This window comes from Aspergillus ruber, assembly GCF_000600275.1.
Source record: "Aspergillus ruber CBS 135680 unplaced genomic scaffold scaffold00015, whole genome shotgun sequence".
Lineage (NCBI taxonomy): Eukaryota > Fungi > Ascomycota > Eurotiomycetes > Eurotiales > Aspergillaceae > Aspergillus > Aspergillus ruber.
The window spans coordinates 172,746-184,386 of NW_024467311.1; the positions used below are offsets into that span (position 1 = coordinate 172,746).

The window sequence follows — 11,641 nt, forward strand, 5'->3', positions numbered from 1 at the left end:
TATGCATTGGTCTGCGATTTCGATATATAGAATTTTTTTTTTTTTTTTTTTTTTTTTTTTTTTTTTTTTTTTTTTTTTTTTTAGTGTCTTAAAGCTTAGACAAGGCAGAGTATTAATTGTACCCTGTTTTGTTAATGTGCAAAGAGAAAAAGAAAAACAGAACCAACACCGAAGTTCACAGTCCCAAGGCTCGCCGACCCCTGGTTCTTCATGTTCTTTTTGTGTATATTTCCGATATCCACTTCGGCCTCAATTCGGAACAGAACAAAAACAACAAAGACCAGTAATTGAGCCGATTTCCGATGCCTCGGCCTATTAGATATGCGTCAGTTTAAGCTGTTTTCTTCTTCTTTTTTTTTTTGTTGTGTGCCTGACAGTCACCTGACAAGTAGCCCTGGCCATGGATATCTCTGCCGAGTGCGGTGGCTCAGGTACAGTATGGTCTAAGAACCCTTTTACCGGAGTACAGCGAATTCCGCGCCCCATAGTGATAAGAAACCGTTGGACGCTCCACAATTCTTCTGCAGAGTTAAGCAATTGTTTGCAGAGTGCGTCTTCACATTCAGCTATCGATTGGAATGCTCGATAGGACATGCACATTGATGCAGTACGTGCTCTGATCCCTGCCAGGGGTACGGAGTACTCTGTCCGCAATACGCACTCTGCAACTCAAGCCCCCAAGCGCAATCGGAATGCTGAGTAATACTATGTTCCATCTAAATACCTCGAATCTTCAATAGTACGCAATAGACAAGTCCCACTTATCAATAAACAACAGTACGGAGTACCCGTACACTATTGTATATGACGGGTCAGGTTAGCGTGGCTCATATTTGAGATCCGGATCATAAGACGTCAGAGTGATATAAAAGGATTGGTTAGACTATAAGTGTATGTACGCCTCCAATTTCAAAGCCCAGCTAAACCATAAGAAGCCGAGCAAAGCGGTGGAGCTGTTGACGTTTCCTTCTCCGGATAGAATGAGGGATACAGCCCACGGTGCAGAAGAGATGCAGCCCAATCTTTATCCGGTACCTAATGTACAGTATGGAGCGAAGACGAAGGGGAGACTCTATTGTCGGGTATCATAACATAATGTCGTTCGAATATACAGTATGGTCACAGTTTGTTCGGCGGTTTGCCTTTGAACTGATCCTTAATCTCTTCCTTGAAATATCGAGCGAAACGCTGAAGACTATCATCTAACAAACGAACAGGTCAGTCTCAGACACAATCAAGAGCCCAACATCCTCGAGAGAAATGAGTCATACTATTCTTGTCGATATTGGTACCTCCCATCTCCTCGGGAGGTACACCATGACGAATGTGCTGCACCTTCTGATGGACTCTCCCAACCATCCGGTGAAACGACGGGCTGGCCAGCAGCTTCGGATCGGGCACCAGAGTCAGTTCACACCTCAACCAACCGGAACAGTGAAGTACTAGGACATACCCGGGCAGTAAGCCAGGCCTGTTCGGAGGAAACCGTCAGTCACATGAGACTTTCTGGGAGGCGAACTGTCAACGCACCTCGACAGTCCGAAGCCAGAACCAATGAAAACCCATCTTGACAAGACAATCAACCAGCTACATCGAGAACTATATTGATGTTGGTAGCAGCTCGCGTCTTTCGTGTAAGGGAGAACAGTGAAGAAAAAGAGGTTGGGCAAAAAGAAGGAGGGGTGAAAAAGAAAAAAAGCGGTGGTGGAAGTGGTAAACATTTTTTTGCCGCTTAGGAAAGATCTACCAATTAGAAGTTACATGCTACATCTCCGCCCCATGGTCACGAGACCAGGGCACTTCCGGAATGCAGATTGAGGGCAGAAAATAAGGGGTTGATTTGGAGAAAAGAGATCAGAGTAGTAGTAATAACAATAATGAAATTGCAGCAGAATAGAACTAAACAGTGCGATTAGCCGAGGGGAATTTTCTAGCGCGTCTTCCATTCTTCTTTCAGACTTCTTGAATCCTTCAGCTGTCCCCAATTCCCGGAACTTTGTTGCTTTTTTTTTTTTTTTCCCTCTTGTATACTTCCGAACTGCGCTACCTCAAAATCCCTGTCATCTCATTACATCAGTCACTGCTCTGCTTTCGTCGCGGTATTTCCGGTTGCATCCTTCACCATACCTAATATCTTGTTTGCTTGTACCGCATAATCGTCCCATTGGGACTTTCAGATCCCTTTGTTAAACACTTTATTTGCTTTACCTTTGCAGCTTCCTTCCCTTTTGTCTCATCGCTGTTTGGGCTAAGACTCCCTTCCCTTCTCGTGCGGGGAGATTTTGCGACGAGGGGTTTCCCTTTTTATTTTATTTTATTATTTTATTATTTTCTATCATTTATTTATAATCTTACATCTCACTCTCCTCTTCCTGCCGACGCGATAACCTTACCGTCTTTTCCCTGTTTCGTTCCTTTCGTTCCTGCATTATCCGGGCATTTTTCGCATCTCACCGGACCCTCTCCTCAATTCCTTCCGGGCACGGTGCAGGCTTCTTCGGGCAATACGCAATACAAGCCCGATTGTCCTGCGTGACGACAGTGCCCTTTTTTTTCCTCCCATACGCCATCTTCCTAGTTCCGCGCGATCTCAAAAACTGGCCAAGCAACGAGCGAGGGGCAGCTCTAACAGCTGTCCCGATCTGTCTACGCTGCAGATAACGCCACAGCAGCCCTTTCTTGGTGGCAACGCATCCTACGGTGTTCATATTGAGGCAGGAGCATCTGCGCAGCCGCTTCCCCACTCGCCAACGTCAGACATTGTCAGCGTAGGCGACGGTCCGCGCAAACTTGCGTCAACCAAGAAGCGTGTTTCCAACAAGGCGCGCGGCGTCCTAGGCAAGGTCCGGACCTTCCGTAGGATCGCTGCGGCCAAAATGGCACATCCCACGATCAAAATCGATACAAACATGGCCACCAAACGGGGCCACCCGGAGGACGATGACGACGGACTCGATGTTCTGGACGAGGAGGATATGGATAACCCCGAGCTAGAAGAAGGCTATGATGAAAATATACCGCCGTTCCTCTGTCAGTCAGTTTTTGGTTAGTTCTATAAAACCCACTTTGACGTTGGTAACACTAAGGACTAATGGTTACTTGTTGCATTCAGACATCTATCGCAAATTTGATGACCTTTGTTGGATGGAGAGCGTTCGTGCACATGAAGGAAGAGTCTCTAACGATCCCTTACATCGCTGGGCTGTGGATGAAGACCTTGAAGTCAAAGCAAGGAATCGATATGCCAATGTTCAAGCATGGGCAAACTCTCGAATCCACCTCCGGGTACCGGAGGGTGCATGTGATTATACCAATGCGTCACCAATCGTGTTGGAGGATACAGTAACCCTAGCGGAGAGACGATACATCGCAAGTCAGGTTAGTATCATATATTTGCCCATTTGCCTTTTCCAGGTGTTCAAGAGGAGTTGTCTAATAATCTCGTCTGTTCCTAATAGGGTCCAAAAGAGGGACATTTTCCCCACTTCTGGCATATGGTCTTCCATGAAAGCCGCGAAGTTGCTGTCATCATCATGCTAACGCAGACGTTCGAGTTAGGCAAAGAGAAATGTGCACAGTATTTTCCTCTCGACCTTGAAGATCCGACAATGCTACTGGAAGTGAATGAAGACGATCCATTTGTCATCGACGAAGAACATGACAAGGAAGATGCTACTATATTAGGCGAGGTTACCCTATTGGAAACCACTTTCGATGAAAAGTGTCGTTCTGAGATTCGCAAACTCGAACTGAGACTGGGTTCGGAATCCAAGATTGTCTGGCACTTCCTTTTTGCAGGCTGGCCCGACCATACCAAACCTGAAGGCGAAGACCGTGCAGCTCTTCTTGAGTTGCTTGATTTGTCGGCCTCCAAATGCAGTCCGAACAATCCGCGCGTGGTCCACTGCAGTGCCGGTGTTGGGCGAACTGGCACTTTCATTGCGCTTGACCACCTTCTCAAAGAACTCGAATCTGGACAGTTGTTAAATGAGACTGACCCAGAGGAAGACCCAGTCTATGAGACTGTCGATCGGTTGCGGGAACAGAGGATGATGATGGTGATCAATCCTTTGCAGCTGCAGTTCCTGTACGAAGTTCTGCGGGAGCAGGTCAATATAAAACTCGGCAAGACCACCGGATCTCCGAAAAGTACAGGAGATGAAAGGTCTCCGAAGATGGCCAAGTTGTCCAACAAATCTGATTTGCAGAATCACCCTTCAACCTCCGACAGGAGCTGGTCTGAAATCTCGGATACCGAATAACGCCTGTGCGCTTGACATCACACTATCAACTGGCTTATCTTCTCTTTCACCCTATGTGTTTTTCGGCGTTTCATTTCTTTGATACATGCGCTCATTGGCTCTTTGTTTATGACTGTTCATGATTTTCTGATTCGCATTGTTATGTCTCGTCCCTGTTATACCATCGCATGGCAATTATAATACCTGATTCACTCTATACCCTTCTTTCTCTATTTCCCTTTTCTGATCCTATTAGTGCACTTACGGCAGGCACATAATCCTTCAATTTGCCAGTTCGGCCTTTTTGATCATCGTTTCTCCTACCAATGCCTCGATTTTGCGTCTTTGCTCTTGTGCTTTGTGTGTCCCCAGACCTGCCATACCATAACATTTAGAAATAGTATAGATTAGCAGATGAATTGGTCATGAGCAATAATGACCGTTTATATTTGATGTGATTCTAATCTACCACGATAGGTGGGTGATAATTTTTGGTGAAATCCTGTCTTCAAAGGCAAGGTCATACATATAATGTGTAACATCAAATTGACAATAAGCATACACGGCATGAAAACGCTAGCAACAGAAAAGAGTGTACTCGTATAACGTAGTAGACATCATCATAGAGCTCAAAAGGGCACTGAAATGCTCAATCAAAAAAAAAAAAAAAAAAAAAAAAAAAAAAAACGAGGATGGCATAATACATGACACAAAATCGGATCAATCATAAGATGAAGAGACTGCCGCCCTCTTCTTGCTTTTAGGACTTCCCAAAAAGAATCAAAATATCACCAGAAGCAGGGCTATTTGAATCAATCACTCCGCTTTTTCCCCTCGTTATTTCCAGCCGTGGCCCCAGCACCATCAGTCTTCTGACCATGAGCATCGTTTCCATTCTCATCAAGCCTATCCTCCTCGTCCCAATTATCAACAGCATTCTCATCCCAATTATCCACCTCCTGTTCCAACGACATAACCCCATTCTCTTGCGGTCCCAGTCCACTCTCCTCATCACGCCCATGACCCGTAACACCTAACTCCACATCCTCCCCGTCACCCTCTTCATCAGCTAGTGCCCCATACCTCGCCTTCCGCCTCCTCTCCAACATCCGTCGATGATACCATCCGCACAGTCCCACCGCACCAAGACTACCCACTAGATTCGCAAGCAGATCGAGCGGGTCAAATGGCCGGTCGTTGGGGAGAAGGCCCTGCAGGATTTCGGAGCCGACGCCGAACCCCAGTGTGCAAATGAGGAGGGTTAGGTGCAGCGCGCGGCGGCGCGAGGTGTCGAAGATCCAATAGAATATTAGGGAGAGGAGGAAGAAGGTTATTAGATGTAGGAATTTGTCGTTTGGTTGAAGGTTTGAGGGGATGGAGGGGGAGGTATTGTGCGGGAGGAGGCCGGCGTAGGCTGCGACTAGGATGAGGAGGATGAAAGCGCCTGTATTTACTTTAGTGTCTTGTTCTGATGGGTTGTATGGTAGAGGAGAGTTTACCCGCGAAGGGGTAGCGGATTCGCATTATGATACTGTGAGTGCGCGATGCAATAGGGTTGTTATTTTGGAGTTGGAGAAGGCTGGCTCAGACAGCCGACGCTGGTGACGATAGTGATGCCTTCGGGTCATGTGCTGTGAAGTAGTAGGAAATGATTGATTGGTGGGGACAGATGTAGTGGTTGCAGGAGATCGTTCAATTGTTTAGCTATTCTGATCTTCCATCTTTACTATAATAGCAAAATAATCATCTTTACTGTTCATATCCTAACTGCTACCTTTCTCGACGGATGCGAACTGCGCGGTTGGTCTGAAACTGCGGCGGCCTTCCGCCTTCACGACTTCACCTCATCCGCGCAGAGAACCTTCTACAGCAGCGCCCATCTTCTCCATCCTCCTTTCCCACCAAAGCCATCATTTTAAGATTGGAAATTATCTGCATTCAAACCCCCGCAATCTGATTTATCTCTCTATGTCAATTTCCAGCCATAAAAACCTTTCGTTGTACCCTCTACGAACTTGATTATAACCGTGGAGATTCGAGCCCCCTCGCCCGCCCCAGAATCGGGGTTTTGGAGCGAGCATGTCGCTCGGCCACAACCACCACGCCTGGCTTCCGCCAGGAATCCCACGTCCTCCCGATGATTCTCAAGATTTGAAGCTTGCCAATGGCTATCCGAAATCTGCTTCCGGTTCGCGAACGCCTCTCGTGCGCGGTTCCTTTGTGGCCGACGGGTCTCACACGGGCAATTCGATATCGGAGACGGATGTCGCCGTCGAGGAGGATCCGCGCATTGCCATTTTTAGAGATCTATATAAACGCAGCGAGGCGAAAATAGGCTCGTTGTTTGACAGGGATCATAAAGTTGAGGATGAAGTCGACGACGCTGCGCTGCCCGTCGCGTATGTTGGCGACCCCGACACTAAGACCTTACGCGCTGACGAACCGGCCGCGCCTCCACCGCCCCCCCCAAAGAAGCCTGCGAGGAAGCTGGACGACGATGATTATGACGATTATGACGAGGAAGAAGAAGCGGAGGAGCCTTCTGCTGCTGAACCCGCTCAATCGCCAGTGAAGGCCAGGTCGTCGCTTGCCGCGCCATCATCCCAGGATCTTGGTGGTACCCCATCGCCGGGCCATCGTGCTAGTTTCGCGACATCTACTGGCGCTGAAGGCTCGAAGGAGGTGAAAAAGGAGACGCTTGAAGAGATTCGGAAGAAGTTAGAGGAGGATAAGAGGGCCACCGAGGAGGCTGCGAAGCGGAGCTTTCATACTCTTTTCTATACACTGGAAAATGATCGTGATGCGATGCTGGATCAAAAGCGATTGGAGGAATCAGAGCGACAGGTGGAGGCGGAGATGTCTGGACAAGCCAATACTGGTAATGACAACGCGAACTCGACCCAGAGCGGTTATGGTTCGCTAAGTAGCGCGAACCTGGGTGCTTCCAGCTTGACCTTAAAGAATCTGATCGCACGAATCGATATGAAGCGGACAATGGTTCAAGCATCAGACGCAGAACTCCGCAGCTTGATGAGTGAGGTTCGCAAGAACCGGAGCAAATGGGCCAGTGAGGATAAGATCGGTCAGGAGGAGCTCTACGAAGCAGCGGAAAAGGTCCTCAGCGAACTAAAGGCTATGACTGAGCATTCTACTGCGTTCTTGACTCGTGTCAATAAGCGCGATGCGCCTGACTACTACAACAGTAAGCGGACTCTCCTTATTCTTTCTCTTCAATCTGCAGTCATGCTAAGTCTAACGTGATAGTCATCAAACACCCAATGGATCTGGGAACAATGACCAAGAAGCTCAAAGCCTTGCAATACAGGTCCAAGCAAGAGTTCGTGGACGACCTGAACCTGATTTGGGCTAATTGCTTCAAATACAACACGACCGCCGAACACGTCCTGCGCAAGCATGCCATGTATATGAAAAAAGAGACGGAGAAGGTCGTTCCTCTCATCCCTGATATTGTCATCAGAGACCGTGCAGAGGTCGAGGCGGAGGAACGCAGACTTCAAATGGCAGATCTCGACGGTGCGGAAGAAAGTGACGACGAACCTATCATGTCTTCGAGGGGCAGAAAAGCTCCCGGCAAGTCGGCTGCTAAGAAAGGTGCTGCTCCTGCTAGGAACACTCCCAGTGGTTCTGAGCCGCCTGGTGCCGCATCCTCACAACCGCCGCCCCCTTTACGTGCGGACTCTCACGTCGATACGGAAGGCACGCAGAACGGATTCGGAACACCGCCACCAAGCACTCAGACCCCTGACCCCGCGGCTGGCATGCCCGCAAGCCAAGACGATTCCATGGAGATCGATGGCATGGTCACTTCCAACGCAGCGCTAAGTGCCTTATCCGCATCAGGCGTGGATGTGGAGGACCCGGAGTACAAGATCTGGAAGCAAGTCACGAAGAAGGATCGGGCTATAATCGCGGCAGAACGTCACCGTCTGTTCAAGGGCGACAAACTCAATTCTGACGAACCGGCTTTGCTTAGAACAAAGGCTGGTATGAGAAGATGGCTGCATAGCCAGACGCAAGCCCATCACGATGGCGATAAGACCCGTGAGTCTTCTCAAGGAATGGAATCTGATGCTGCCGGCAAGACCCTTGCGGAAGGCATTGAAGTGGAAGAGGATAAAGTGATTCCCGACTATTACGATGTCATGTCTGGCATTCCCGACCTACCTGACCAGATACTTTGGAGAGAAGATTCTGATGGAAACATTGTCGATGCGTCTGAAGAGTTTTTGCGGATCCTACCCAAGGGGTCATTTACTCAACCTGACAGCAAATTTACCCATAAGCTGAATGCGAATATGCGGCAGATGCAAGAAACGCGGAAAATCTGTTCGAAGATTGGTATTGTGAAGCAGATGCAACTGCAATCTCAAGTATGTTACTTTGCGATTTTCGTATTGACGAGAAATTCTAACACGCAGTAGATGTATCAAAACCAGTTCCAGAAGTACAATCCGGAACCATTCGTTGAACAAGACATCCCATCTCATGTGATGAACGACCAAGGGCCTGTGACTTCTCCCTGGATTTGCAAATCAGCACTCCAGCGCTCTGTCGCCAAGTTGTTCTACCATGCTGGATTCGAAGAATACCAGCCTTCAGCGCTTGATGCTGTCACGGATGTCGCATCAGACTTCTTTCAGAAGATCGGCGAAACCCTCAAGTCCTACATGGAGGTTCCGAAAATACCTGCTAGCGATTCGCCTGAGAGTACAACCCAGAACTCCCAATGGAAGCGGCCTTACACGGAGCCCGAGATTGTTCTCCACACCCTTTCCTCCGTCGGTATCGACATTGAATCTCTCGAGTCCTACATTAAGGATGATGTGGAAAGACTTGGAAGCAAGCTCGCAACTGTCCATGATCGCATGAAGTCCCTGCTTTCTGAACTTCTGCGTCCCGCTCTTGCCGAAGGTGGCGAAGACGGCTCTCATGCCTTTGCGGATGGAAGTGACCAATTTGCCAGCGGCGACTTTGCTGAGGATATTGATGAAGATTTCTTTGGTTTTAAGGAACTTGGATTGGATAAGGAGTTTGGACTGGCTACGTTGAGTGTTCCGTTCCATCTTCTGCAGAACAGGATCAGTGCCGTGCAGTCCCAGAACACGAGGTATGTTTGTTGTCTAATCTACTTTTTCCAAAAATCATGCTCATTTTTATCTCTAGTTCTACGCAAATCATCAACATCTTTCCCCCACCATCGCAATACCCACGCATTACGACTGAGTCACTATCATCGCAAATTGGGCTCGTACAAGAATTCTTCAAGAACAAGTTGGAGGCTCACAACAACGACCCTCTCGTCGAAGACCTCGAGCTACCGCCCAAACAAAGGCCAACAGCCACTCGACCTCGTCTTCCAGCGTCCGGCAAGATCGCCCCCCCATCTAATCTTGGAGGACCTACCTCAAGTCCAAGCAAGCGACCGGCGCCGCCAAGTGCTTCATTTGGTTCCAAATCTGGCACCCTAGAGCCTAACAAGAAGAAGATCAAGAAGAATAGTAGTGCGGGTATGGGTATCCCCGAAGACGAAAACAGTGGTGACATCGATGGCACGAAACCTGACTCCAATGCGAAGACCAACGATGCCAATGGAGAAGACGACGCTGCAGCTTCTTCGTTCGGTGACATTGGGAACTCGAAGAATGGTGTGGAAAATTCGGCCACTTCTGATGGTGCTGGTGAGCTTGATGAACAGGCGAACAAGGCCGGTGACGGCGCTGTGCCTCTAACCAATGGAACTGCGGGCGATGTATCATGATGTATGATTATGGTCGTTGTATCTTTCTTAGAACACTCTTGCGGATGTTTTGAGGAAAGATCGGTGCTATTCTCTTCTTGAAACATCTACTTTTGCGTTTTGTGTATAGTATCTTTTACTTTCGTCTCCCTCTCGTTTCTTTCTTCCTTCAAACCTTTATTCTACTTATTGTTTTTTGTATCAAAGGCTCATTCTCTTCTACGCGCATCTTTTATTCTATGGGTTTCTTTCTTTCTCCTTCCCTTTTGAGCTGCATATTTTATACAGAAAGCAGAACTTACGGAACGATACACCCTGCAAGCGTCTGGACTAATACCTCCTACCTAGCCAAGACACTGCAAGCGCCATTTCGAATAGAGCCCAGGTTCTTACAGCATACACCGCTACACATCTATCCTAATCTCACCTGGGTTGGCTGGTTGATCAACGCTTTTCTATGGAGTGTTACTCTGTCCCTGCACTTGCATCTATCTATCAGCCCATCATTTCACTCCCCTGCATGCTGTCCTATCTCATTCTTATTTGCGACCTTACTTTCACTCCCGAGTTCCGTTCATAAGGCTTTTTTTCTCGCTTGCACCGCAGGATAATCAAATATGAATCGATTGGCTGGGACTTATCGGTTGATTTACAATTGGTCCGGACGTCAGATTTGTTGATGTTAGAAGCATTAACATGAAACTTTCTTCATTTCTTTTCTTTTTCTATTTTTCATTATCCATTATTTTATTTTTGGGGTAATACGTGTACTCGGGGAATTGGCGGTTCTGTATTAGCAAACAGAGCCCCTAAATCGTTTCTCACTTTTCATTCCGATCCTTCTGGTTGTCTTGATATGTACTTAACCCCATGTATGCAGCAAGCAAGGGGAAGATGAGAAATCGGAGCAGGCTGTTTGTTTTTTACTACTGCAATGTCGTTTTCTTCTTGGCTCTCTTCGTCTGTTGATATACATCTCTTACTGCCGGCATAACCTCTGAGATTTGTTAGAATAGAAGAGAACGCTCAAATCTTTCGAAGGTTGCAAGAAAAAGAAACGCGATTGTGCCATAACGAATTAGGATAAAAGCACAAAGAACACGAGTTCGATCGCCTACGGAAGGGGCAAAATGCCAAAGATGAATAAATGATGTTCATATTGTTTAGTAGAAGGCTCTGTCAGTAACTATCTAAGTCGATTAGTATTCTGATCCGCAACGGCTGTCTCGTTCGGATCCATCCGTCCCGCAAAGGCCAGACGGTTCCGATCGATCCGGCCATCGCAGACCTAAGAACACCATTCAAGTCAAGATGGAATGAAGAAACATTGATATTTCCAAAGTCGGGAAAGAGGAACGACTCGCCAGTCGATTCTAGACGAACCACATACCAAAGGGAAGTCTATTCGAAGTTCCGTGAATAGGCAAAAGCCTAGGGTCCACAGGTCGATTCGCAGGCTTCGGGTTGGTCATTTTCACTTCAGGACCGCTCTGGGGCCCAGAGCTAGCAGGGACGTCCTCATGGTGGCGAGCCCGAGTGGCAACCAGATGTGCGTAGTAGACCGCAGGGACTATCCAGATGTTAACGATGATACCAAAAAAAAAAAAAAAAAAAAAAAAAAAAAAAAAAAAAAAAAAAAAAA

The 11,641-nt window shown here is 47.6% G+C and overlaps 5 protein-coding genes across 5 annotated transcripts in view; 2 read left to right on the top strand and 3 right to left on the bottom strand.

Annotated features, from left to right (window-relative positions):
- Positions 1-1,119: 1,119 nt before the first annotated feature.
- EURHEDRAFT_457443 (uncharacterized protein) lies at positions 1,120-1,389 on the bottom strand (the record flags this gene model as incomplete). Its single annotated transcript, XM_040784428.1, has 2 exons — positions 1,120-1,202; positions 1,272-1,389. Coding segments are annotated over 2 exons (201 nt in total), but the record flags the coding sequence as incomplete, so codon positions are not given.
- Positions 1,390-1,877: 488 nt separating this feature from the next.
- On the top strand, positions 1,878-4,262 carry ptpB (tyrosine protein phosphatase PTP1; the record flags this gene model as incomplete). The annotated part of the gene is made up of 4 exons (XM_040786410.1): positions 1,878-1,906; positions 2,624-3,045; positions 3,113-3,378; positions 3,459-4,262. 4 exons carry the CDS (start codon positions 1,878-1,880, stop codon positions 4,260-4,262), a joined length of 1,521 nt encoding a protein of 506 aa, XP_040638303.1.
- Positions 4,263-5,053: 791 nt separating this feature from the next.
- Positions 5,054-5,765, bottom strand: EURHEDRAFT_515785 (VanZ family protein; the record flags this gene model as incomplete). Its single annotated transcript, XM_040786411.1, has 2 exons — positions 5,054-5,685; positions 5,741-5,765. 2 exons carry the CDS (start codon positions 5,763-5,765, stop codon positions 5,054-5,056), a joined length of 657 nt encoding a protein of 218 aa, XP_040638304.1.
- A 318-nt stretch (positions 5,766-6,083) lies between these two features.
- On the top strand, positions 6,084-10,129 carry EURHEDRAFT_80429 (SAGA histone acetyltransferase complex subunit SPT7). Its single transcript, XM_040787656.1, has 4 exons — positions 6,084-7,443; positions 7,506-8,632; positions 8,684-9,369; positions 9,426-10,129. The coding sequence occupies exons 1-4, from the start codon at positions 6,321-6,323 to the stop codon at positions 10,018-10,020; spliced, it is 3,531 nt and encodes a 1,176-aa protein (XP_040638305.1). The 5' UTR covers positions 6,084-6,320; the 3' UTR covers positions 10,021-10,129.
- Positions 10,130-11,131: 1,002 nt separating this feature from the next.
- Positions 11,132-11,641, bottom strand: part of EURHEDRAFT_479891 (putative eukaryotic translation initiation factor eIF-2C4) — a 4,040-nt gene continuing 3,530 nt past the window's right edge. The window contains exon 7 of the mRNA XM_040785476.1: positions 11,132-11,569. Within this exon, the coding sequence (XP_040638306.1) occupies positions 11,373-11,569 (197 nt within the window). The 3' untranslated portion in view covers positions 11,132-11,372. The remainder of the gene's footprint in view (positions 11,570-11,641) is intronic.